Here is a 27,923-nt window from a genome sequence, read left to right on the forward strand (position 1 = left end):
AAGTCATATCATTTCCAGTGTGTATTATATGTACAGTATATACTATAATTGTATTCCTTCTATGGGCTTTGTGCTCTACAAGGATGAAGAATGTTTGGTGACCACTAAGGAGAGGAGTAAGTTTGAACAGACAGGAGACACTCTGAAAGGCTGATGGGAAATACTGGTGTTCAGAGTGGTCATTTGACCTTGACAGGACAGCAGGACAAGTCCAGTGGATCAGCAGGTGGATGCAGGGTGGGGGGAACAATGCTCCCTATAGAGTTTATACAGTTTGGAAAGGGCATTTATACTATGTTCACTGGGCGGGTGGGGGAGCAAATCCAACTGAGTGTTCATGTTATTTAAAAAGCAAAACCTGCAGTGCTAGGGTGGCTCAGTGGGTTAAGCATCTAACTCTTGATTTCAGCTCAGATCATGATCTCACAGTTCGAGAGTTCAAGTCCTGCATCAGGCTCTGTGCAGAGCGGGCAGAGCTTGCTTGGGATTCTCTCTTTCTCTCTCTGCCCCTCCCCCATTTGCGCTTGCTCTCCCTCAAAATAAACAAACTTAAAAAAATAAAACCTTTAAAGAGCAAAACCCTAATCATGTTGAATGTTTGGTGTGTAGCAGCTTCATATTAAGGAACTTAAAATGTCAGGTAAATAATATGTTGACACTTTTGTGATCGTGCTGGGGAAAATAAATATGTAATTACAAATTTTACTTTTATAAATTAAAAGACCAAACTTTGTTAAAATGCACTTTACAAAGAACATGCCACTGGCAGGGAGGAAAAAAAAGGTAGCTCAGCTTTATTTATGAAAATCACCGACAAAATAATAAAAACCAAAAACAAAAACATTTTAATTACAATGTGAGCTGAAGTTTTTCCATTTCTTTGTGACTTCAGTTTAAAAAAGAAAAATGTCTGAAATCGTCATTGGTGGGTCCTCAATCCACTTTTAAATCTTTCCCCACCAGCATGGCCGTCACGGGGTGCATGCTAGCTCTGTGCTCCTGGTAGGTACGGACGACTTGATCGTGGTATTTGTCAAAGGCAGCAAGGTCTCTGTGGGAGCAGGAAAAAAGGAAGAAAGTTGGATAATGACTTATTATTTTGGCAAGGAATGTTTTATTTGGCAGGTATAATTTTATTCTTGTGAAATTAATGAAAAGATTAATTATGACTGTCTATGTCATGGTTATATATTTTTCAGAATTCCTGCCAAATCCACAGTCAAAATAACTTCATTAAGACATTCGTGGGGCGCCTGGGTGGCGCAGTCGGTTAAGCGTCCGACTTCAGCCAGGTCACGATCTCGCGGTCCGTGAGTTCGAGCCCCGCGTCGGGCTCTGGGCTGATGGCTCAGAGCCTGGAGCCTGTTTCTGATTCTGTGTCTCCCTCTCTCTCTGCCCCTCCCCCGTTCATGCTCTGTCTCTCTCTGTCCCAAAAATAAATAAACGTTGAAAAAAAAATTAAAAAAAAAAAAGATATTCTTAAATTCTAGCTTTTAGCCAAGATACAACTTTTCCCCTCTACCGCGCATTGCTTTATTATATGTCAAGCAACCTATTCCTCCACCTCATTGGGACATTTGAATCAAAAACGTTTGGCTTTATCTGTTCATTTCTTATTGCATTTGAATAACTTCAGACTCTTTCTCTTGTCCATGCCTATCCACCAATTATCTCCTACTTGCTTTTAAAGACCGTTCGGTGCACATAAGATTGCTTTCTATTTACTTCCTTTTCACCAGTGTCTAAACCTATCTGGCCCATAATAGGTAATTGATATATAAGGTTTCTAAAACGGCTAATCCAATTACCTCAAATTCTAAATATTTTAGAAGTGTTCATTCCTATTCCAAAATTATACCTGTAATCTTTAACAAATTTAAAAATTATTTTTAGATGGAATTTTGCAAAGTATTTTAACAACAGGAAAAACATAAGATTGTTCTTCCCCATTCCTGATCTAAATTCAAAGCACCATTTGAGTGGGTTCTTACTTGAATAAGGGCCGCGTAAATTTCATTCGTCCTTGCTCAGTTGCCATTTTTAGAGCCAAAGGAACTGCTTCCTCCCATTTCGATTGAATGCAGAGCCGTAACCATCTGAAAGGAAGATTTTTAGGGGGCGTGGGGTAGGAAATGAGGAGGAAGGGGCGGGATATACAGTCACATCTGAAGATTACTTTCATAGTGATAAGTAATCCCATTATAATTCTACTGCACACCTCTTTATATTATGTCTTTATTCTGAGAATCTCAAATCCTTCTCTTTTTTTCAAATCCTTTTATATACAATTCGATAACTGGAGAAGAGAAGGAAGAGGAGTTTGTTCTTGAAAAAGACCAGACATTTTAAAAGGCTAGCTTACGTTGGTGTTCATGTACCTTATCTGTGCAGTTTCTAAAGGAAATTAAACTTTGGTTTAAGACTCACACTACAAATCAGAATTAAGAAAGATTAGCCACATAACAGAATCAGAGATTTCTAACTATTCCCTTATCAGAGTCAATTTGGCTAGTTGTGGAAGAACTATTTACCTCTGGATTCCTAATTCTCCTTTTTGTTTTAAGGCCAAGAGAAGCTTCGAACAAATTCTAAGAAAAAGGTTAATACTCTCATCTTACAGATACTGCAAGTATTCCTATGACTATTTATACAAGCGCAGAAGATTTCATAGGATTTCTTAAAACTCATGTATGGCTCCGACTCTGCTTTCCCTTTCTCCACATTTTAAACTAGTTTCTACTTTCTTCCACAGAGACAAGTTAAAATGATGTACCTGAATCGTATTTCAGAATTGTTAACGGCATTCAACTTGTACACCTCTTGCATTCGCTTTATATGCCCCAATGGAAGAGGTGCCTAAGAGCAAAATAAAGAAGTATGACATATCATTTCAACAGGATTCCTTGGAAGAAAGGAGCTGGGGGGAAATTCTTAGCCAGATTAAAATCCTAAATATTTTCAAATATAGAAATAAGATAAAATGAAAACAAATGCACACTACAATAAATTTTGTGCCAACTTATTCTGGATAAGGATGTTCTGCTAGAAGCGAAGGGATAGTTTAATTTGTGAGGTACCTAGAGAATTAAATGAGAATTTCTCTCCTCAGACCTTCTGGTATATATAAAATCTAACTTTCTAACTCTTTCCAGAGTCCGTCAAGTTTTTCCTTATACTTTATCTATCTTAAATTTATCCCATTCTCTGTATTAAACCACAGTTCTTTGTTTCCTCACAGATTACCCTGAGCTTTATCTTTGCATATTTCCTCTGAAATCCCTTTTAAATGATCTGTATGCCTACAAAATAGCTTTTAAAACTTCTATATTACAGGTCCTTTGAGAACCTGATGAGTAATATGGACCCTTTCCTTAGGAAAAAGAGATACATTTACCATACAAACACAAATGTCTCTATACAATTTCAGGAGTTCATGAACCTCCTGTGCCTGGCTTAACCTTAAGCTAAAATGGGGAGCAAGTCTGGTGAGGAAAGAAGGAAGACAAGTTCAGTTTGGACAAGCAGGGAGGCTGAGGTGCTGCTAGGTGGGTGGTGACTCTCCTCTGCTGCCATGACTCCTCTTACAAAACCCACCCCATGCTCGCTCCGGAAGCATCTCTGCTCTGAGTGCCAGACCCTTCCCAAACTGTTTGGTCTCAGCTAACCTCCAAGTCCGCCCTGGTAGGTCCCCTGGTTAAGGTCCCCTCCTGGACCCCCAATCTTCCCCCATTTTTGCCATGCCTTTTCTGGAAACATCCCGTCATGTCCTCCCTCTCCCTGGCCCCAAGGCAGCGCTAAAGACATTTATGAAAAATGGCGACTTTATGCCCTAAAAAATTGATTCTCACCAAGCCCCTGTTGCCTAAAATCCATTCCTCCCTTTGTGTTGATTCCTTAGGAAACTCCGTCCAGTCTTCTTTATCCCTCTCAAGGTCCTCAGGCCCAAACAGAGCATTTTAATGTGAAAGCCAAGACCCAGTCCTTCCCTCCCTCTCAAAACGCAGCCTCCTCTTTCTGTTTTATTGCCTTTCTTTTTATTGCCTTGGTTTGAAACCTTAAGATCTGCTTGGACTCATTCCTGTCAACCGCCAGATCCAGCCAGGCACAAACCCATGCCTTTCACCCTTCACCCCTGCCCCCTCCTTTCCTACCAGTGCCCCCTGGTACTGTCTCCCAGATAACTCCACCACCCGTGTTCCTCATGTTGATCCACCAGCAGGCTTGTTTTATAATCCATCCTTTCCTGTTAAAAATGTTAGATCCCTTCCTACCTACAAAATCTGATTCTTAGCTTAGCACTCAAGATTCATCACATCCTATACCAGGCTTTCTAGAATGATCTTCATTAACTTCGGCAACACAGTGGCTTGCTACTCCCTCGGACTTGAATTTCCACCTCTGTATTATGATGCTGCTCTCTTCAAAGCTAGCTCCACTCCCACAAAACCTTTCCTTGATGATGCCATTTAGAAGGGAGTCCTTCTTTACTGATTAAGTTTTTCTCAAATGATACCTAAAATATGTCTCCTTTAATTGCCAGATTTTGTATGTGTGACCTTTCCTACTAGATTATAAGCTTTTGTGGACATGGTTTCTTTCTTTCTTGAATATTTTCATATTTATAATAACACTAAACATAAGCATTCAACAAATGTCTTTAAAGAAACAAATGAATTTTATAAATTTTTTTTCCCATTAGTTTTCACGTTAACATTTTTTTTCCAAGTTGGGTTTGACCTAAATGCTGTGCTTTTATTATATCCATTGTAATAATGTCTCATGTTTTGAGCTAGTACTTACTTTCTGGAGCATCTGTGCTAAGAATTCGTTCAGCTGATGACTAGAGAGGTCCTTCAGGTCTGCTGCGGTGAATGAATTTAAATCATCTTCTTTGGCCTAAAAAAAATGTTTCCTGGTTATTTTGTATAAAATGTACAAGTTAATAATATTTATTGGTTCACCTAACATAAAAGTAAAAATTAAGAAAAAGACAGAAATACAAGGATGTACAAGATGGTAAAAAATAAATTTAAGCCTTGGCTACTTTCATAATTTTGAGATGATGTTACTTTAACTTAAAGAGCTAACATGACTCCTAAAATTTATATTACTTAAGAGGAATTAGACTATTAATAGTAAAAAAATTTTTACATCCTCTGTACCATTCAAGATGTACAGATTGTCAAAGTAAAGAAATGTTACAAAGAGCATGTCAACTAATTTATAGGCTAATTTTAAAATTTGGGTAAAGGATCAAATTGCATATTCTTTTAAATATTACACTAATTAATTGATAAGGCCACAAACTGATGTTTCCCTCCAACCCCACACATTCTGTTTTCCCCACTTAATCTTGGAAATCATCTTAGAAAAAGAAAAATGAGTCTGTACTTTTTAATTTAGGATTCACTGCCCAAAATCTTTGAAGATATGATTAAGAGATATTAAATGAAGATTATCAAAGTAATTATTTAAAAAATCTTTAAGTAGTTTTGAATTCCTTTCAACTAGGGTTTCTTTATTATTATTATTATTATTATTATTATTATTATTTTATTGTAATTCTAGTATAGTTAACCTACACTGTTATATTAGTTTCAGGTATACAATATAGAGATTCAACAATTCCACATTATTACCCAGCGCTCATCATGACAAATGGACTCCTTAGTCCCCATCACCTATTTAACCCATCCTCCTATCCACCTCCCCTCTGGTAACCATCAGTTTGTTCTGTATAGTTAAGAGTCTGTTTCTTGGTTTGTTTCTGTCTTTTTTCCTTTGCTCATTTGTTTTGTTTCTTGTATTCCACATTGAGTGAAATCATATGGTATTTGTCTTTCTCTAACAGATTTTACCTAGCATTATACTCTCTAGCTCCATCCATGTCATTGCAAATGGAAAGATTTCTTTCTTTTTTATGGCTTAATAATATTCCTCAGTGTGTGTGTGTGTGTGTGTGTGTGTGTGTGTGTGTGTGTGTACGTGCACATCATCTTTATCCATTAATCTATTGATGAACACTTGGGCTGCTTCCATAATTTGGCTATTGTAAATTAATGCTGCTATAAACACAGGGGTGCATGTATCCCTTAGAATTAGTGTTTTTGTATTTATTGGGTAAATACCTAGTAGTGTGATTACTGGATCATAGGGTATTTCTATTTTTAACTTTTTGAGGAACCTCCATACTATCTTCCACATAAACTAGGGTTTCTTTTAACTTTAAAAGAAACATACACAATGTTTAAAAAAATCAGATAGGACTGAATGAAAAATTCCTTTGTTTTTGCCACGTCTCTAGGTCCTACTCCCCAGTGACCAATATGAATAGTTCCTCGTATATCCTTCCAGGAAATTTAATGCATAAATATATCCTTGTAAAGAAACATTATTTTACACCTTCCTCCCTGTTCAGAACCCCCTTTACTATCTCTCTTTGGAACCTCACCTTGGTTATCAAAACTTACAGATCTCATGCTCTGCTCAAAAACATGTAAATTTAAAATATTTATTAAGGCCATGTCGTAAGTGGTAAAAACATTAAAAGCAATGGAATGATAAACCAAAATTCAAGGTAACGGTTACCTTGCTGGGAAGGCAATGTGGATAGAGAGGGGAATGAGATGGGGAGGGTTGCTGCAAAAGTACCACTGAGGTTTTCTTTCTTATGTTAGTGGTGGGTACACCTTTTTACACCTTCCGATAGGTGATATACATTTTTTCTTTTGTATTTTTTTAATATTTAAGAAAAACAATTGAACAATAAAACAAGGCAAAGGGAGAACTAGTGATTACAATGTCCTCAGTCTGTCTCTGACACGACCCGCTCCTATTGATAGTGAACTATTTATAATCATCCGTGTTGGCTGCTGAGCCTAAAGGAATATCTAAGCAGAAATGAAGAACGGGAGCAGTTTTAGTAGGTGGGCTGGCATACACTTTTCAAATGAACACAGAGGTCCTGGGTGCCTGGGTGGCTCAGTTGGTTAAGTGACCGACTTCATCTCAGGTCATGATCTCGTAGTCTGTGAGTTCAAGCCCCGCGTTGGGCTCTGTGCTGACAGCTCAGAGTCTGGCGTCTGCTTTGGATTCTGTGTCTCCCTCTCTTTCTGTCTCTCTTTCTCTCTCTCAAAAAATAAGTAAACATTAAAAACAAAACAAAACCCAGAGGTCCTGATATATCACGTTGCTGTCGAAGATCCATCCAAGCATGGATCCCTCATGCTTTTCTCCATGACATGTTTGTGAACTACACAAAACATAAATTTAAGACACAGACAGAAGAACTAAAGCATCATCTGTGGCCAGATGTGCCACCAGATTTCCCTCCCTGCATAGGAATAACTAGACCTTTCTAAATTATTTAGCATACATGATTAAACCACTTTTCCAATCATAACTCAACACCTCTGGTCCTTTTTGTTACAACACTGAACGCAGGAAGTATTCCAGGCAAAGTATTGACAGTGGACGTACATATGTGCACAACTACCCTGCTGGGTAAGGAGCTGCCTAGACACTTTCCACCCCCTCAAAAAAATCATGAACTAGATCTAAAGGGTTAGTAATGTTCTAACTTGGTCATGATGTTATCAGAATCTTCAGAAAGATGTTTATATTTTAAATTACAGTATCTTTTCCCTTGGTTTAAGTTTATTTGTTTATTTATTTATTTGAGAGAGTGTGTGTGTGTGTGCATGCACACAAGAGGGGGAGGAGGAGAGAAAGGGACAGAGAGGATCCCAAGCAGGCTCCACACCATCAGCACTGAGCCGCATGCAGGGCTCTATCTCACAATTGTGAGATCATGACCCAGGCTGAACTCAAGAGTTGGTCACTTAGCTGCCTGAGCCACCCAGGTGCCCCTTCCCTTGGTTTCTTGTTCCACTGTTCTGATTTGCCTTACTTCTGATTTGTTTTTCTTCCTTCTTCTGGCTCTAAGAGGGTTCCCTCAAAACCTGGAACTTTCTATTCCTCTTTCTTATTCTCCACATTTAATGTTTTCAAGATCTTAACTAGCTATTTAAAATTAAACCTCAAAAACGTTTCAAATCTTTGATTTCCTCCTGCACTGTTCCAGTTCAAACCCCACAAGCCTTTTGGTCTGAACTACCATCTTATCTGACCTACTAGCTGGCTTTCTTACTAACTCTCACTTTTCCATATTAATTGATCCTATATATTACACAGCTTGATTAATGGTCCTAATAAGCAACTCTGATCATTTCATTTGCTATTCAAAAACCTTTAAGGATCCACTGCTGTTTACAGATTGTTTTACATTCCTTAGTTTGACAATCAAGATTCTCTATAATAGGAAACTAATACATCTTTCCAACCTTGTTTTCCCTCTACTAATTCATGTATTTACCCAACAGTGAATAAATGGGGATGGCACTGGGGATATAGAGATGAATAAAAACGATTTCTGCTCTCAAGGAGCTTATCGCCTGGTGAAAGAAACAGATACAAGCAATACTGTAAGAAAATACATTTATAGTAAAAGCTTTTTAAAAATGAGCTTCACTGGGGCAGTTGGGTGGCTCAGTTGGTTGAGCATGTGACTCTGGCTCAGGTTGTGATCTTGTCGTTCGTGAGTTTGAGCCCCACATTAGGCTCAATGCTATCAGCGCAGAGCCCGCTTTAGATCTTCAGTCCCTCCCTCTCTCTGCACCTCCCCTGCTCATGCTCTCTCTCTTCTCTCTCAAAAACAACAACAAAAAAATGAGCTCCACTAAAACCACTCATTGGATTAACCGATACTTTCTACCCTCTCTGTAAAATGAGTGGACTCGTGTCCAGGGTGCACCCTTTGCTCTGAGTGGGTGGGTCACCCCTTCAAAACCTGTGCTTTTCTTCTCCCACCTGTTGATTTATGTGTTAACTACATAAACTTGTTTCCAAATGTGTTTATGTCAATTGTAGTTGTAAGCAGGAAATCCTGTTAAATAATAGGTATACTGATGAAAGAGGAGTGCCAAAAAAAAAAAAAAAAAGAAGAAGTCTCTATAAATATTAAGTTTATTGCTCTGGACAAACTAAGTCAACTTTAACTTAAAAAGTGCTGTACAAAAAATGTTGCTACAGAATTTGTAGATAAGATCTTTGTAAACAGATGGGAATAACAACAGAAAAATCTAGAAGGAGCTACCAATTGCTTTGCAAGTGTATTTAAATTCTATTCCCACTTTAAAAGAAACCAAAATTGGGGCACCTGGGCGGCTGAGTTGGGTAAGTGTCTGACTTCGTCTAAGATCATGGTCTCACGGTTTGTGAGTTCAAGCCCTGCATCAGGCTGTGGGCTGACAGCTCAGAGCTCAGAGCCTGCTTTGGATTCTATGTCTCCCTCTCTCTCTCTGCCCCTCTCCTGCTCCCACTGTGTCTCTCTCAAAAATAAATAAACACTTAAAAAATAAATAGATAAAAAATAAAAGAAACTAAAATTGGAAGTTACATCATGAATTTAGTTTATGCAGTTGATACACAGCTTTGGCCCCATAGTAAAAATCTGAGTAATTTATATTTTAAAATAAAATGTCTTCCTTATGATTAGTTTTTATGACACCATACTTTAGCCAATTTTTTCAATTAACTGGTTCACTGGACTGGCTAACTGATTCATTCCAATCTGATAAGAGTACTTTAATGATAGCACACACACGTGCACACACACACACACACACAAAGCCAGAAATGGTGTGATAAGGCTGTTTAGGATCCTATGGGAGAAAAGGAAGGAAAGCCTTACTTAGCCTGGGATGAGGAGAGAGTGAGGGGTGGGAGGAAGCAGAGAGGGCAGCATTATAGAAGGCAGGAAGGAATGGAAAAACACTATCTTAATGAAACCCAATGGAACTTAACAGAAGTCATTGTGGCTATGGCCCCATGTCAGAAGGGAAGAGGAGGGTTGGGAGATGAACCAGATGAATAGGCTCTAAGCTCTAACCAGGCAGAACTCACCTACCTGCGTAGGTTCCACGTTTTGTTGCTGCTTAAAAAAAAACTTTGTTTGGACTTTGTCCCTTCCACCCAGAATGTCTTCCTCTACCTCATCCATGCCCAAACCATATCCAGTCCTAGCTGAAATACCCTCTTCTGGACAAAGCTGTCCTCCATGCTGCAGCTAACCCCAATCCACTGTCCCCCGCCCCAGGTGGAGGTACTGGCTCTTTCTGGTGACCTCTTGTGACTTCATTTGTTTCTGTGCATACGCAAGCGGTTGGTGGGGGGGACAGGGACACAGAGAAAGAAAGAATCTTAGGCAGGCTCCGGCTCAGTGGAGCCTGACACAGGGCTCCATCCCACAACCCTCGGATCATGACACGAGCCAAAATCAGGAGTCAGAGGCTTACCCGACTGAGCCACCCAGGTGCCCCTGTATCTTTTTCATGCTGCTCATCACTTACTGCTTAGCATCAGTTACTTATAACTAAACTTTAGAAACAAGTGTCAAAAGGCAACATCTAAATTTGTTGCAGATAACAGGATGAAGGGTAGTAAAATACACTACTCCCAAATATGCCACTTTAGTATATTGATTATTTCAGTTGTAGGCTCTTGAAAAAAAGGAAGGGCAAGGAGAGGTTTTCTCTGCACTGTGCTCATCTGCCTAAAGACAGACCTTCCAAAAGGAGCTCAACTGTTTCATCAATCAGGCAAGACTGACTCCTATCACAGAAAAGGAAACTAAAAGTTGACACCACAGCCAAACTTTGTCACAAACTGTCATATCTTCCATCTGTTCTCCTGAGGGCCCATTTATCTTTCCTAAAAATCATTTATTTTCCCCACTGAAATGGTGTTTAGTCCTGAATGAGGCACATCTGAGCTAGTCATTTTTCCATGGGTCTCTCCCATGTATGCATGAGATATACATGTTAATAAATTTGTTTTTCTCTTGGTAATCTGTGTTTTATTACAGGACTCAGCTAAGAACTCAGAGGGCAGAGGGAAAAGTACTTTTCTTCCCCTACAAGGATTGCTCCTACATTTTCTGATATTTTTCATTAAAGCGCTGTCCAGGGTACATCTTCACTCGGGTTTCTCTAAGGGTTATGTTTCAGTATATACACAGAGAGGCTCTTCTTTAGGAGGCTCCATAGATGTGAACAACACCGACCGACAGAGCAAACGTGCCTCGGTTCTTCCCTAACAGCTGGCATTAGCACTCACCTGAGATAAGTTTAGATCTACCTGGTATGGGTAAGGGCTATATTTGAAACAGTATCTTACAAGTGATTTGTGAGGAAAAGAAGAAAGAGAAAATGCAAATATTTTTGCATACCTTTTTTAAGACTTGAAAAAGGAGCAAGAAAAATGAGAACTAGTACCAAACATCTATTTGCTCCCCCCCCCCCAAACTTACCTTCACACATTGAGGGCTGGTATCACTTGGGACAAACTTGACTTATTTTCTGTTGTTAAGATTTGATTTATGTAAGCAATCTCTCCACCCAACTTGGGGCTCAAACTCACAACCCCGAGATCAAGGGTCACACACTCCACTGACTGGCACCTCCAGACTTGATTTATGAATAACCTTTCCAAATACATGAGTTTATAAGTAAAGTCCCTGATGAGTAGAGACATATTTGTACATTTCAACAAGGAGCCAAAAATCGCACATCAGTACTCACCGCCATCCACCGCTGACTTAAGGCAATGCAAGCATTTGTCAGAGTCATATCATAGCTGCAAAGATGAAAAAATACTGGAGATTAAATTTCATAAAGATGTACATGCTTTTCCATAAATGCAACGTTGAAACTACAGAATGCACTTAACTTTCAAAGTTCTTTTTAAATAAAGATCAGGAACACCAGAGTGACGGAAACAGGAAATCTTCTACCTGACTTAAATATTCTGGCATCATCTAAGAACCTGGAAATCCACGTGGATACCAAATTAGTGAAGCACCTGACTATCCTTCAGAGAGAACACCCCAACATCTCCGCAAAGACAGATGCTTCAGTAGCGTGTGCTGAAGGAGCTGGGACTCAGTTGGGCAGATCTAGTGTTTGCTGTATGGCAGGCACAGTTCTAGGTGTTCATGACAATGTGACAACACGCTGCTTTCGTGGATTTTACATTCTGTTGTTCCAGCTATCTAATCATGCCACAAATCTGCGAGTGCCTACGTGACAGGCACTGTTCTAGACACCGGGGAAATAACGGTGTCCCAGGAGACCCTTGGGAGACTCCGAAACAATGTGATGATTTTATTTCTTCTCAGAAGAAAGTGGATTGTAAAGCAAAGCAAACTGCATTAAAATTTGTGAGTTCTCAACTTAGAAGATAAACCACATGTTTTGCAACGATGGAAGAGACTGTAAAATGTGTGCAAAATTCTTGCAAAACATCCCTATTTGTCCATAAATCATGCTTGCTTGCTGTGAAATGTTTCCATGAGAGAACAGTAGGGAACCTGCCCCTGAGGGTCTAAATTAAATAAGTTTTGATTAGAAGTTACCATTGAACCTGCTTAAAGAGAGTTTGTGCCCTAGGGGAAATTACAAATGGGTTAAAGCAGGGAACTCCTTTGAAGCAGCTGCCAGTCAATCTCCATAAAGTAGTCAGGGTGTGGACTGCAGGGAAAGCCTCTTGTTTGTCCCCCAAACCAAAGGGGATCAGAGGCAGTAAACTGCTCAGGCAGTAAATCACCTTCAGCTAGAATATTTCTTAGCACTGATTTCTAAGGAACAAAAGGGCAGTACAAAACCTCTGCTTATCTCTTTCTTGTGCCCTGAAACGTCCTTCTCTGTGTCACAAAAAGAACCTTGTAAGAATTAGCCCTTACTTATGGCAGGAGGAGAAGCAACCCTTACTTATGGCAAGGTCCTAAGAACAGTAGTGAGCAAAACCAGATATGAGCCTTGTTTGCATGGTGTTTCTGTGTAGGGAAGGAGAAAGACTTTGGTAATCACACAAACCAATTTAAAATGAATACTGTGGTAACAACAATGAAGAGGCCATACACAGCACCAGAAAACCCTATACGGGGACTTGACCTGGTCATAGAGGTCAAGGAATGTTCCTTCGAGCAAGTGGTTCTTGAGCTGAGACTGTAATTACCCGGGTCAAGACTACGCCATGTGGCGGGAAGGGCTAATAGTAGTGAACAACCTCAGTTCAGGTCTCTGATCTCAGGAGGGTATTTAGTTTAAAAGGCAGCACCCTGGAGTGGCACCTGGATGGCTCAGTGTCTGACTTTGGCTCAGGTCATGGTCTCACGGTTTGTGGGCTCGAGCCCTGGGTCAGGATTTTCTCTGTCCCTCCCCCACTCATGTGCACTCTCTCCCTAAATAAACAAACTTAGAAAACAACAAACAACAAGAACAACAACAGTATACTGGGGAGTAAAGACTGCCAGGGTTTGAATCTCAACTCTTACTACCTACTGTGCAAACGTAGGGAAGACATTTTACCTAGCTAAGCCTAATGTGTCTTCTCTGGAAATGGGATGACAACTTATAACACTGTTGTAACGATTAACATAATACTTATACAAGTTATTTCTCATTACAAAGGTTTTGAAAGAAAGGGAAATATCGTACTCTTCTCTGTATCACCAACCTTCAGCTAAAAGGAGGCATTCAGTAATTACTTGCAATTCATTGATTTATATCACGGAAATGATTCTTTTGACCTCAGGGTTAAGGTTCAAACACCTATGAAGTCTACTCGCCAACTAGTTACAGCTTAAGGAAGTCATAAAACCCTCCCCGGTATCTTGGAGGAGCTTGAGGACTTAGGAGAATGAGAAGGAAAGCGTTAACAGGTAAGTACTGACTTGGGTTTTACAGGAGGCATTCCAGGAGAGTACAGCCAGGCATTCCAATCAACTTGATTGAGAATATCAACCTGCGAACAGGAAGGGCACCCAGTTTGCTACAGAACAGGCTTTTCCATTGGAAACAAAAAGAATCTAAAACAGACTTTTAGGTCCTCAAATCTGTAATTTTGTCTATACTGACATAACTAAAATAAGAAAATTATAATGCATTTCTGAAACATGCTATTGCAGATCTCTCTGAAATATATACACATTAGTTCATGTTGTTGAGATCACATTTTAAATAGGAAAAAATACAATGAAAGGTTGAATCTTAAGTTCTAGACCAGTACTACTATTAAGTAATTCAAATCAGCCTAACAAATAGCCATTAGATGAAGATATACTGGGCATGAAAAATAAGAAAGTTTTTAAAAGCCAACCTTATCTTTAAAGTGGGAATACAGGAAATCCTTCCAGTCATCAGTGGTTATGCTCTTATAGGAAAACTTCTCAACATAAGCTTTTAGAAATCCTAGGAAAACCTCTAAGAGTTAAAAAAAATAAAAAGAAAAGAGAAAAAGAAAAGTTGATTAATGGAAAGGTAACTAATATTTTGGGGGGTCCTTAGTGTAGTACTATTAACCATAGAGAACAGAGAATTTTCAGAGAATAGCAAAACCAGTAAGGGCTCCAGTGGTGAAAGAATGTTCAAAAAAGGAGGTAGGACTTAAGCTGGGCCTTGAAAAGTAAATGTAATTTAGTGGAAGGGAGAAGAGAAATCCTAATTACAATTAAGAGGAAGATACAATGAAGAAACATAGGGGGCGCCTGGGTGGCTCAGTCGGTTAAGTGTCTGACTTCAGCTCAGGTCATGATCTCACGGTTTGTGAGTTTGAGCCCCACATGGGGCTCGGAGCCTAGAGCCTGCTTCAGATTCTGTGTCTCCCTCTCTCTCTGCCCCTCCCCTCTTCATGCTCTTATGCGCACACGCTCTCTCTCTCTCTCTCTCTCTCAAAAATAAATAAATATTAAAAAAAAAAGAAAGAAACATAGAAAGAACCCACAACACAAATTCTAAAAGCAATGGCCTCGGTGTGACCCGAAAGGAGAAGAATAATTTGGGACTGGCAGAATGCGTATGGGTGAAGAAGGGCCTTCAAAGTCCATGAGCAAAGGAGAATACCTCAACACCCATTGATAGGGGAAGGTTACATAAACTCAGCACATCTGTATAATGAACGAGTATGGTGGCATTAAAGAACGTTAAGACAGATTTGTATGTTCTGACATGGAAGGATGTCTGTGGAACACTGCTGAATTTAAAAAAAAAAGGTAGAACAAATTTTACCTATATATATATATACATATATATATATATATACATATATATATATAATATGATCCATTTTCTATAATTAAAATATATTTGTCTGTTTGTTCATTTATACTTAGAAAAGAATCTGGAGCCATGCACACCAAATGGCTAACAGTGGTTAGCTGGGGAGTGGAAAGGGGCTGAGGGACTCTCACAAACTTCTGTACCACATAATTTTTTTTCAGTAAGTACATACTATTTTCATAATTTTTAAAATACTGATGTGTTTTCTTTAAAGACAAGCAACACAATTTTATTTAATTTTAAATAAAATTTAATTGCTCTCAAAAAAAAAAAAATCAGAAAGTGCCAACTACTTGCCTGGGCCCCCAAGAAGTTGTTCAAGGTAAAAGAGTAAAGCGAAGCCCTTCTCATAGGGAACTGAAGAATATGCTACATCAGGGTCCACATTCGTCAGATCAACCACAAGTTTGGTGTAAGGATGTGTATCTCCAAACGTCTTTATCTGCAAGACACAGAATTCGATGAATGTTCAAATATGAAGACTGGTTACCACCATGCAAGCCCAGAGGCATAACTTTAGTAGGACAGTCTAGAGCTTAAACTGAGAGACTAGAAGTTGTAGGGTATGTTAGCATAAATTTCTGGTAGTCTATTAATGGAATGGCTACTTGTGTCATGTTCCATAACATTTCCTGCCCAATAGTGGGTTTTATTCTTATAAAAAACTAGAAAGATGTTTCAATTCCTGGTCAGCAAATTCAACCTTTAGGAGGGAGCACTGAAAAATGACATAAATATACCAAATAAAATTCAAACTAAGTAACTGACTACATTAATTGTAAAGACCCAATGAGGTCCTACTGGTCATGAACATGACCTTACACAGCATGATGATTAGCATGTATCAATAGAATATTATACCAGATCTGCTTGATTTTCCACACCTGTAAAAATGGCTTTCTTGTTGCTACCTAGTAAAGTTAGTTTACAAACTATACTTGAATGCCTGTACAACCTTGGATGAATGCTTTTCACATCATGACTCACTTACTGAATTCTGTAGTTCTCCCCATCCTCCCAGAGCATGAAAATGTCTGAACTTTTCACCAAACAGTCGTCCACAAATGTGGCGTTCCAAGTACACAGTATGTCCTTCGTTTAACCTGAAAAAATTTTTTTGTTGTAAATAAAATAAAAACAGTGACACAGTGGAAAGGAAAGAGCATTTTAATGAACAAAAATTTCCTTTTGGCTTTTCCAGAGTAAAGCATTGTAAAGCACAAACACTACAGTCAAAGCAGACTGCCTAAGTGGCTATTCTGCATTCCATTCAGAACAATGGGAAGACCAGCCCAGCAGATAGCCTAGGGGAAAATTAAGCCTGGGTTCTTGTTTGACGTGTGTATTAAAATGTGACCATACCAGGAACTAAATAACAAGCATAAGCTGAATACTCCACTCTCCCTAACATTGTGACAAGTGTTGCAGAATTTTTTTTTTAACTGTCTATCAAAGAGATGATAACAAAGAACAACAAGATGCTTCCACAAAACAATTCAGAGGGCCAGGAAGTAAGGAAAGAAATTAATAACAAGGACCAATAAAGAAATAATAATAATAGGGGTGCCTGAGTGACTCAGTTGGTTAAGCATCTGACTCTTGGTTTCAGCTTAGGTCACGACCTCACAGTTTGTGAGTTCGAGCCTCATGTCAGGCTCTGCGCTGACAGTATGGAGTCTGCTTGGGATTCTCTCCCCCTCTTTCTCTGCCCTCCACCCCCACCGCATCTTTCTCTCTCTAAATAAAAAAAAATTAAAAAAATAAAAAGAAATAATAAAAAAATCTTACCAAAAGTGGTCCCAAGTTTTGTTGGTCACTAGATTTCCTGTCCAACTATGAGATATTTCATGTGCAATAACCTAAAATAGAAATGATTCAGAGTAAATAGTGGAAGGGGTTAGGAGTGAAATGGATCACTTTAATCTAAACTCTATAAGTAGGTACTCTAGGTCTTTTAATTCCATGTTCAATTTTTTTTTTTTTTTTTTAGCATCAGCTGAGATATTCAGGGAGTTAGTTCAGCATATGAATCATAATTTGGCCAAGGACAAAAGTACAGTTTAAAAAATTAGAAACAGGGATGCCTGGGTGGCTCAGTTGGTTAAGCGTCCAACTTCGGCTCAGGTCATGATCTCACAGCTCATGGGTTCAAGCCCCGTGTCAGGCTCTGTACTGACAGCTCAGAGCCCAGAGCCTGCTTTGGATTCTGTGTCTCCCTCTCTCTCTGCCCCTCCCCTGCTTGCGCACTATCTCTGTCTCTCAAAAATGAATAAACGTTAAAAAAATAATAAATTAGAAACAAAAAACTATTTAGAAAATATTAAGTGGAGATATCACTCCATTAAGACATATTTCATAAACGTATGAAGATCAGACCATAAAGTTATGAAATCTATTAAATCTAACTGTTAATGTAACAACAATCCCCAAATTATCTTTTATAGCCATATCTTCAATGTAACAATACAATGGGTATTTTAGAAAAATCAGTTGACTTAATAGTTCTTGAGGGTAAGACCCTGATAACAAGTTTTAACTTACATTGGAGAGTGACTTGTCTCCTGCCTAAAAAAGAAGAAAGTTATCTTAGTATTCAAATTACAGACTATATTTAGAAGGCCGCCTGCATCAGGATGTATTGTGGTATCAGTAGTCCACTGTATTTCTACTATGGCACTCCAAAGGGTATGTACGGAGAAAATTAAACAAAAAATGCAGGACTAAAAAAATAGCGTAATGCTTTCTCTCCCTCATCTCAGGAATTTTTCCAGGACCAGGAAGGCCAGTATACTTATCTCTGATTAACTTTCGGGAAACATGTCTCCTACTTCCATTTTTGATATCTGCCCTAATTTCCCTCATGTACCTTATTCTCTCCTTATTGCCCACAGTGTATTTTAAGAAAAGTCTGTAGTGATTTAAAGCAGCTTACAAAGGCATATGAGCTATAGCTATATACTGTAGGTCCAATCCTTCCCTATGCACAGTCAAGTAAGCTTTTGTTTATTTTGTTGTACCAGTACCTCTTCACCAAGTGTAAATGGTCTAGTTTCTCTGTCTGGCTGCATCATTCATCAACAGATTATTGTTATACAGCCTTCCCTCCCCCAACGTCTCTGCACACCTTGGACATAATATTCTTTTCTCCCTAAGGGCCATATTATTTTCTTTTGAAAAATAAGATGATGAAAATAACCATAATAAGCAATAAAATCAGGAAGGAAGAGGAGTTACATAAATAAGAGAAAATACGTTTTTAAAAAACATATTATTAGGAGTCTAAGGCTCTTCGTGTCTAGCTTTATGTTTGGGGAGAACTCGGTTTCAAAGGAAGAAATATTTATACTTACCAGCAGAGTAGGAGTTACAAAAGTGAGGCAAGGATTTTCCATGCCACCGTAAGGGAAGGATGGTGGCAGGACTAACAGGTCATACTGCCCCCAAACATACGGTCCTCCCAGATCTTCTGCAATTTTAAGCATAGATTCAGTCTGGAAAATTAATGCATATATTATTTGTATGTCTTAGTCATCACAATGATGGCTTTCTTAAACGTGTATATTGCTTTCTATGAAGGTTATGAGTTAATGATGCTCATTTTAAATGATATTGGCACAAAAAATGCAGCAACTACAGATTCACATAAAATAAGGTGTATTTGATTCTCTTACTACATCACTTAACACCATAACATTTCATCCTTAAAACCTTAAATCTACTGTCTACCACGATTATTAAAAAGGGGAACTAGATGACCAACCTCAGAAAATTCATAAGCAGACTTTTCCACCTGCTCTTTCTCTGACCAAACCAGTGTTCTTGGGCCAATCTTCCTGCAAAATTAAAAAGCTTAATAAGTGAAATTCAAGACAACTTACCTCCCTGGTTCTAGGAAAGAGCTGAAGTACTATACACAAATCCTTGCAGTACTAGTGTGATTTACCATGTGCTTATGGGGAGGAGGTGAGGTTAAATGGCTTCTCTGAGATACAAACCTGCTGTTGTATATGCAGCTCTAGAAGGAGGCACAGGCTAAGCCAAATGAAAACTGAGACATAAAGTGCCTTGATTGGCTCTGGTAAGAACTTTGGGGACCTAGTTTCCTCCCACAATCTCACAGCTATAGAAACCCAATCATGGCTCAGTAAGAGGTTATTCCAGAACAGGGGCAGATGTAAACTTTGGTATGCATTTACAGGTTGAACACTCATATAAGAAGAAACAAGTAGAAAAACAAGGAAATCATGTCACATGCTGCAACATGACTGAAACTTGAGGACATTATGCCTAATAAAACAAGCCAGTTACAAAAGAATGAATACTCTAGGATTCCACTCATGAGGTATCTAAAGTAGTCAAATTCATAGAAACAGAGTAGAATGGTGGTTACCAGGGTGTGGAGGGAAATAGAAATGGGAGTTGTTTTCTAAAGGCTATAGAGTCTCAGTTTTGCAAAATGAAACAGTTTTGAAAATCTGTTTCACAATAATGTGGATATACTGAACACTACTGATTACTGAGCTGTACATGTAAAAATGATTAAGATAGTAAATTTTGTGGGGTTTTTTAAACCACAATTAAAAAAGAAAGAAGGACACCTGGGTGACTCGGTCAGTTAAGCTTCTGACTTCGGCTCAGGTCACGATTTCATGGTCCATGAGTTCAGGCCCGGCGTCAGGCTCTGTGTTGACAGCTCGGAACTGGAGCTTGTTTCAGATTCTGTGTCTCCCTCTCTCTCTGCCCCTCCCCCATTCACGCTGTACCTCTGTCTCTGTCTCTCTCTCTCAAAAAATAAACATTAAAAAAAAAATTTTTTTTTAAAAAGGAAGAAACAAATGGAACTCCATATATCACTTATATAGGGCTAGAACTCAAAAATATTTTTTTCATCTACATTTCATCTTAAAAATTTTATGTAGCACCACCAAACCCCGAACAACAAGATTTTGCCTCGGTGTCCCGTCCCAGAGAGGCAGTGGATTCTAGGTTGTTGCTTCTCAAACTTGCATAATGTGCATACAGATGATCTGGGAAGCTTGTTCATCTGCAAACTTTGATTTAGTAGGTCTGGATAGGGCCCAAGAATTTGCATTTCTAACCAACTCCCAGGTGATGCCAAAGCTATTGGTTTCTAGACCACACTGAGTAGAAATGTAACTCACATTATCTAATACATTTAAAGGGAGCCACAAGTATAAGCTGACTATTTAATTTTAGATTGCCTAGTAGTCACATTTTTAAAAAAGTGGGGGGCGCCGGGGTGGCTCAGTTGGTTGAGCGTCCGACTTCGGCTCAGGTCATGATCTCGTGGTCTGTGAGTTCGAGCCCCGCGTCGGGCTCTGTGCTGACAGCTCAGAGCCTGGAGCCTGCTTTGGATTCTGTGTCTTTCTCTCTCTCTGCCCTTCCCCTGCTCATGCTCTATCTCTGTCTCTGTCTCTCTCAAAAATAAATGAACATTAAAAAATTAAAAAAAAAAAAGGTAAGAGCTTGCTCATTCTATAATACTTGGAAAATCTGAAGGGCAACTGGTAAAGACTTTAATTTAAAATTAGTTGCTATTTACATTTTATAATTAGATTTGATTTTTCCAGAGCTGTCAGCTTGGTATCTTGAGAAATGCACAAATGAGCTATTAGTTAATCCTGCCAGAGATTCAAGGTGCCTAAAGTTTAACCTTTTCATAAACCTCAAGATTTGTTCGAAAGCTCACCTGCTTTCTAAAGCTCCAACAACTAAAGCGATCAGGTAGCAGGGGATTGGAACCTAAAGGGAGTGAAAAAAAAGAAACGAAAAACAATAAAAAACAACCCACACACATGCTCAAATTAGTGTTTAAAAATGTTATAGAGTAAGACAATTCATATTTAAAAGTAAATAAATTCCTTTTCAAATTTCACAGTTCTCATTTTTAGGGGGTCAAATAGTTCAAAATTGTGATGTAAAACATTTCAAAACATCTATTTCTCTTTCAGTTTACTAGGAAGGACAGATTCTGAAATGTGAAAATCATGATTGCACAAGGTCTATTTCAAGCATTTCTCAAAAAGTAATTTGTAAGAAGGAACTGTGCTTTTTTTCTTAAGTTTTTCAGTGTTTTCCTTGATCTAAAACAATACTTTACTTTCTTTTTTAAAACCGCTCCTGGTATATTTGAGAGACATATAAAAGAATCCAGCAGTAAGAGGATGCTAAAGGTTTGGGAGCCTGGAATCCCAGATGCTGGTGTAGGAGCAAAACTGTCTGCTGTGGCTCAATTACATGTACTGTGAAGGAGGTCAATTAAAAACAAAAACAAAAACAAAAAAAAACATGCACAGGGCCGCCTGGGTGGCTCAGTTGGTTAAGTGTGAGACTTTGGCTCAGGTCATGATCTCATGGCTCATGGGTTCAAGTCCCGCGTTGGGTTCTGTGCTGACAGCTCAGAGCCTGGAGCCTGCTTTGGATTCTGTGTCTCCCTCTCTCTCTGCCCCTCCCCTGCTTGTGCTCTGTCTCTGTCTCTCTCAAAAATAAATAAACATTAAAAAAAAAACTAAAAGCACTATGTATAAACACACACACACAATTCATCAAAGGTCAAAGATGCAAGTCAAATTACCAGCTTAAATTACACAGGAATTTTAACTTTAAGGATTGTAACACAGTGTTGTTGGTTTTTTTCTTTTTTTTTTTTTTTTTTTTTTTTGATCTAATATAGCCCTTCCATTTATAAACACTAAATAACCACATGCCTGTACTGTGGTACCAAGGCGGGCAAAAGTGTAACTTAAAATAACAGAAAATCTGCTACTAACTGGGATAAGAGAAAATGGGATCAGGCCATGCTCCCCACTTTGCTTATCCAGCAACCCCTTTCTTTAGTACAACTCTGTAAGTAGAACACAACATTTTATAGGCACAAAAGAAAAAGAAATGAAGAAAAAAGAAGCTGCTTCCTAAATTCTGAAATATTTCAAATGTAATTTTCTCTCTGGATGGGTAAAAGCTATTCGTAGTTCACCACCAATTAAACCAAAAATTTAGACCCTAAGAACTTACTTTTTGGCTGAATCTATAGATTTTCCTGCTCGGGTCTTCTGGGTCAGGTGCTTCTCCATCACGAATGGCACTCATAAGTGCCACCAATTCTTTAGGAACAGACACCTAATCAAGAAGAGAAGTCATTTCCAGTTATGAATAAAAGATGCTATGTATCTTAAACTCTGTATGTAAAATAATGTATTCTCCCCTTCTTAACTATGCAATAGACTGTTGGCCAGGTAAGTTTGTACATATCAGGTTTATAAATAAAGCTAGCAATACATAAAACTGGCTTCTTCCAAAACAAATGTGAAGTATCTATCTATCCATTCATCCATCCATATTACAAGCATTAGGTAGAAACTAGTTTAAAATTCTAGCTGTGCTACTTACTAACTGCCTGGACTGCTGGAATCAAGGACTATCCCCTCAGTATTAATGATCGAGGAAACATCCATTCCAAGTTCTAGACTTTCATATTCTTCTTGCGTGGCCCAGTATTTAAAGCTATCTCTGGGGCAGATACAGAAGCAGGAGCTCCAGAACCAGTGCTACAACAACCATAATTCTAGCACTGAAAAGCATTTGGGAAATAATTTGGTTCTGCTTCCTCTATTTAGGCAGTGATGTGTTATACAGATGAGACAACTGAGGTCATGAGGTCATAAGACTTGCCTCGGGTCATGCAGTTATTAAGTGGTAGAGGACAGTCTAGAAGCTGAGATTCTTTGCCTCCAAGTATATAGTGTTCTATAGCCCTATACACAGTAGGTGTGGTCTGGTTGTGGGATGATCTCAGAATCAAGAAGGCCCTGTAAAGACAGGTTGGTCCTCAATTCTATTTGCTTGGTCCAAATAGGTCTGGCCTGGGAGCTAGTACGTATGTATGAATGTATGTATGTATTTAATATTATTTAGTGCTTATTATTTATTTAGTATGTATTTATTATCATAGTCCTTTCTGAAAAACGATTAGCAGTACCTATGACAAGAACAAGACGGAAATGTATTCAGTAAATCTGCAATATATGCCTGTTAGGATACCTAGATAGAAGTTTACGTGGCTACAGAGCACATTTCTAGAACCTTTAATCCTGCAAATGTTAATTTTTAAAAGTTAAAAGACATTGTCCCCAAGTTCTTGCTTTGAGGTCCTTTATTCTGAATTTCTTTTACAATCAAAATAGTACCCATTTCCTTTTATTACACTTATGTTCAAAACTGCCTTTAAAAGAGAGATGCAGGGGCACCTAAGTGGCTCTGTTGGTTAAGCGTCTGACTTCATCTCAGGTGATGATCTCACGGTTCATGGGTCTGAGCCCCATGTTGGGCTCTGTGCTGACAGCTCAGAGCCTGGAGCCTGCTTCAGACTCGGTGTTCCCCTGTCTCTCTGCCCTTCCCTCTCTCGCTCTCAAAAATAAATACACATTAAAAAAATTAAAGAAAAAGAACTTATTTAAAAGAGAGATGCAGGGGCACCTGGTTGGCTCAGTCGGTAGAGCATGAGACACTGGATCTCGGGGCTGTAAATTTAAGCCCCATGTTGGATGTAGAGATTATTTAAAAATAAAATCTTGAGAGATGCAAAATGAGGACCCCAGCTTGTTTGGCACATATTTCATATAGAATTTAAGTAAAGTATTACTAACTATAAAAATCCAACTATTTTCTCTGCTTATCATTTCTACCACATTTACTTACATGAGTCATTTAATTTAGTTAATAATTTGTGATACTTACCTCAGCACTATAGGTTGATTTCACAGAAGGAGTGTCCTGGCAAGGAAGAATTGCTCTGCAGTGGATGGCCTGGGGGGGGGGGGGGGAGGGGAAGAAAGAGAAAGCTATTCTCATTTCTTATAAATCAAGTCATTAAGAAATCGTTAAAATTGCAGCAGTGTCCTTAGACACATTCTTTTTAAAAGTATGTCTCACACTTGCTCAGATCTATTGAAGTAGCAAAAACAGACTTGTGGACAAAAAAGTTTGATTTTCCATTTTAATGTATGGTCAATCATCACATTTCAGTTGAAGCAGGAAGCAACCTTAAACATTGTTTCCTACTCTCTACTTAGAGTAACAGTAGTGCCCAGTGAGAAGCTGTTAGGGACCCTGAGAAAAAAAGGCTGGTTGGTGAAATAAAATGGCAAACCATGCATTCTACATCCCTGTCTTAATGAGTCATTTGGAACATAGCCTCCTGAAGACTCTGAAAAGACCTACAATAAAGGAACCTGTTTGAATTCTTACAATTGTTTTTGACGGGGAACTATTTTTCTCTGGTCAGTTATTAACATCTCATGGGACGTCTGTGTTCTGAGGAAAACAGCTTGGGGAATGTCGCTAGAGTCTTGACATTTCAATTTTGCAGCAAACTTGGAAAGTAAAAACGAAGATGAAAAGGAGAAAGAACAGTCTTCCTCAATACCATCTAGACAGATTCATTCGCATGAGACGCAGTGTTTTTCTGCTTCCCCATCCATCTGTCACGAGTGCCGGTTCCATCAAGAAGAATGGCCAGAGTACCCATGATCTTGTACCCTGGCCGACAAACAACTCTGGACTGACTGCTGGTGAGCAAAGCAGCCCCTCCCTCCTTGAGACAGTCCCCTGAGCTTAAAGGAGCACGGACACTAACATCTCTGTCTGAACTTGTTACAGATCCTAGACATACTTGCTGCCACTGCACGCTCCTTACAACCCCCAAACTCTAGCCCTTTTCACTTCCTATCTAATAGATTCTCCAAGGATATGGGATCCTAAATGACTTCTACCTGGATTAAGTAAGACTAGAAGAACCACCTGATTCTCCGAAAACAGGCCTCTAAGACCATGTCTTTGGAGTTCCTTAACGATCTCTAGTTGGTGGCTCAGCAGCACCAAAGTGGTTTTGACAAGTGTCTCACTGGAAAAGCCCACACCCAGGCACACGTGCGGAGGGCAACCGTAGCAAACTTGTCGAACAAAATCACGTCCAGCTTCCCCATTAACCGCAGTCATTTCTTAATTTAACTGCAATCTCTTTCCTGTATTTCAAACACTGTTGCCAATAAGAAGTGGAATACCATATTGAAAATTCGCATTCTTGTGAGTCTCAAATCTTGCACATGTTGCCAACTTTAGATTATGGACATTCTAAAAGAAGTACTGACTGAAAATTAGATGTTTCTAAGAGAGCACACAACTTGTACACTCGTGCCTAGAAGACTGTATCTCTTTCAGATTACTGAACTAAGGGTTTCCTGGATTAAAAAGGTATTCCAATTGCCAATAGAAAGTAAACATGTCTATTTTGTGTTCCACTATTGCTTCTTTTTTAATAGACTTGTATTCAAATTTGAGCCTAACATAGTATCTATCCCAGAGGAATACTGAGAGGATTAAGTATGCAAAGTACGTAACACAGTACTGGAAAATACAGTAAGTGTTTAACAAAGTGAGTTCCTTTAATTGTAAATTATTTGATTACTAACAGAATTAGATTTTTTTCTTTTTAGAAGATAGTTTGATATGTATTATCCTTGTGACAGATTGTCTCTATAGGATTCTTTCTTAGTTTTTATTTTATTTATTTTTATTTTAATATAATTTGTCAAATTGGCTAACATACAGTGTGTAAGGTGTGCTTTTGGTTTTCGGGGTAGATTCTCTTGGTTTTTGGGGAATCCCAACAAATGCCCTCCTCAACGTCCATCACCCATTTTTCCCTCTCCCCAGCACCACCCCCCCCATCAACCCTCAGTTAGTTCTCTGTATTTAAGGGTCTCTTATGGTTTGCCTAACCTCCCTCTCTGTTTGTAACTATTTTTTCCCCTTCCCTCCCCCCCCATGGTCTTCTGTTAAGTTTCTCAAGATCCACATATGAGTGAAAACATATGATACCTGTCCTTGTCTGACTGACTTATTTCACTCAGCATAATACCTTCCAGTTCCATCCACATTCTTAGTTTTTAAAGAGAAATAGTTTAAGTCGTGTCATTTTAACAGTATTTTAATATATTTACAAAACATATACAGTTGTAAATGTGTAAGAAAAATCTGGAATAGATGCAAACCTAACTCAGTGGTGGTTACTTCTGGGCAATGATGTCTGCAGAAGACTGAAAAATCTCAGCTTTCACTTTCCATTTATAATTAACATTTTTCATAACCAGTACATATTACTTTTGCCTTATTAATTTTTTCCTTTCTATTTCATAACCATTTCTTGAGTGCCCACTTAAGAATGCCAAGTTCTATGCCAGGTGCTGGGGACAAAAATATAAATATGACCTAGATAGTCTACTTCAAAGGGGCATGATTTCAAACTGAAGGGAGTTTCTTTTTAAAAGTAATATATGAATGTGTTAATAATGAGAGATATCAATGAAAATACATACTGTTGTTATAACATACATTAAAATGCTATCTTAGGTGAGACCTGAGGCCACTGTCCACTTTGCTTCATTGAACTGAATGTGCTGGGAATTCTATGTATAATGAATCGTTCCAGATCTCTTTTACCTGGCACTGACTAAAGAGATATGGGTGTTCCTTCCCAGAAGTTTGTTCAGGAGTGAGCCACTGAAGAGCAGAAGACTTTGGAGATGTCTCAAAAGAAATTTCTATAACGACTTCTTGATTTCTGTATGCAACAAACAAATATATTAGTAGCATATAATTCAATCTAAAGTTTGGGTTCATAATACACAGAGTATATACTATAATATTTTACAAGGTCTCGTGACTGATGGAGCGTAAGCTCTAGAATGCTGCCTCCTAAGTAGGTCAAGTTTGCCTCTCACGTTCTTACCTGAATGCCAGCTTCCGGCTCCTTTTCAGTCCACCATGCTAACTGCTTACGAAGATGTAACAGGAACAGGAACTAATATTCGTGGAGTACACTACTGATTGTCACACACTTGCGCTTGTGGTATCATGTAATCTTTTATGATAATGGGAAAGTGGAAGAAATAATTTTGGAACCGTGACTACTCCAGCAGTGGATGCCACAGCACGACACAGAGTTGTACTGGCCTGCAAACTTACCGGACAGGTCGACACTGAGAAGAAGCATTTAGAAACTTGGAGTCATTTTTACATCTGCTGAATCTAGTAATCAAAAATGTGTGCTTGCTTTTAATCTCTTCTTCCTAGCAATTCATCTTTATTGCATTTTATAAAAGAATCAGCCTGTGACAGATTGGAAATACCAAGAACTGGCCCTTTACCTCAGACAGTTTGAGCAGCACTCATCATGAGGAAATAGTAAGAGTTGTGGAGACCGGCAGCCATGCCTGTGTTTGAATCCTGAATCTGCAACCTACTGGTTCAGGGAACTTGGGCAAGTTATTCGACCACCCTCTGCCATAGTTCTTTATCTGCAGAAAGAGGTCAATGATATCTACCTGACAAGTTACATGTGGTTGTTTCTTTTTCTTAAACAGGAAGAGGAGGCATGAAAATACTGGCCACTGGAAGGTGAGGGTAGATCACTCTTGTTTTAGGCCAATGGTTTTCCACCCTTTCTCCCCTTCCCAATTTATCAAGGAGTGGGATACACCCCTGATATGACAATTGTGGCTGCCACTTTCTTGAATAAGTTATTTTATTTCTCTGAGGTTCCCTTTCCTCATTTGTAAAATAGAAATCACACCACAACGGTTATTGTAAGGATTAGATAAACTATGTAAATTCGGTAAGTTAGATAAATGTATTTAAAGCATTATCTCAAGACTGGTATACAGAAAC

The 27,923-nt window shown here is 38.7% G+C and overlaps 1 protein-coding gene across 2 annotated transcripts in view; it reads right to left on the bottom strand.

Moving 5' to 3' along the window:
- Positions 1-670: 670 nt before the first annotated feature.
- LTA4H (leukotriene A4 hydrolase) overlaps positions 671-27,923 on the bottom strand; it is a 34,437-nt gene continuing 7,184 nt past the window's right edge. Inside the window, exons 3-19 of one of the 2 annotated variants that reach the window (XM_011284161.4) lie at positions 26,697-26,817; positions 23,934-24,002; positions 22,212-22,316; positions 20,887-20,939; positions 18,937-19,009; positions 18,527-18,667; positions 17,718-17,741; positions 16,965-17,035; positions 16,168-16,279; positions 15,474-15,618; positions 14,218-14,321; positions 13,793-13,863; positions 11,640-11,694; positions 4,801-4,896; positions 2,774-2,856; positions 1,992-2,096; positions 671-1,051 (exon numbers count right to left, since the gene is read on the bottom strand). In XM_011284161.4, coding sequence (XP_011282463.1) covers positions 934-1,051; positions 1,992-2,096; positions 2,774-2,856; positions 4,801-4,896; positions 11,640-11,694; positions 13,793-13,863; positions 14,218-14,321; positions 15,474-15,618; positions 16,168-16,279; positions 16,965-17,035; positions 17,718-17,741; positions 18,527-18,667; positions 18,937-19,009; positions 20,887-20,939; positions 22,212-22,316; positions 23,934-24,002; positions 26,697-26,817 — 1,546 coding nt within the window. In that variant the 3' untranslated portion in view covers positions 671-933. The remainder of the gene's footprint in view (positions 1,052-1,991; positions 2,097-2,773; positions 2,857-4,800; positions 4,897-11,639; positions 11,695-13,792; positions 13,864-14,217; positions 14,322-15,473; positions 15,619-16,167; positions 16,280-16,964; positions 17,036-17,717; positions 17,742-18,526; positions 18,668-18,936; positions 19,010-20,886; positions 20,940-22,211; positions 22,317-23,933; positions 24,003-26,696; positions 26,818-27,923) is intronic. The other variant, XM_019835367.3, reaches the window with a different exon arrangement.

The sequence above is a fragment of the Felis catus genome, chromosome B4 (assembly GCF_018350175.1).
Source record: "Felis catus isolate Fca126 chromosome B4, F.catus_Fca126_mat1.0, whole genome shotgun sequence".
NCBI classification, from domain to species: domain Eukaryota; kingdom Metazoa; phylum Chordata; class Mammalia; order Carnivora; family Felidae; genus Felis; species Felis catus.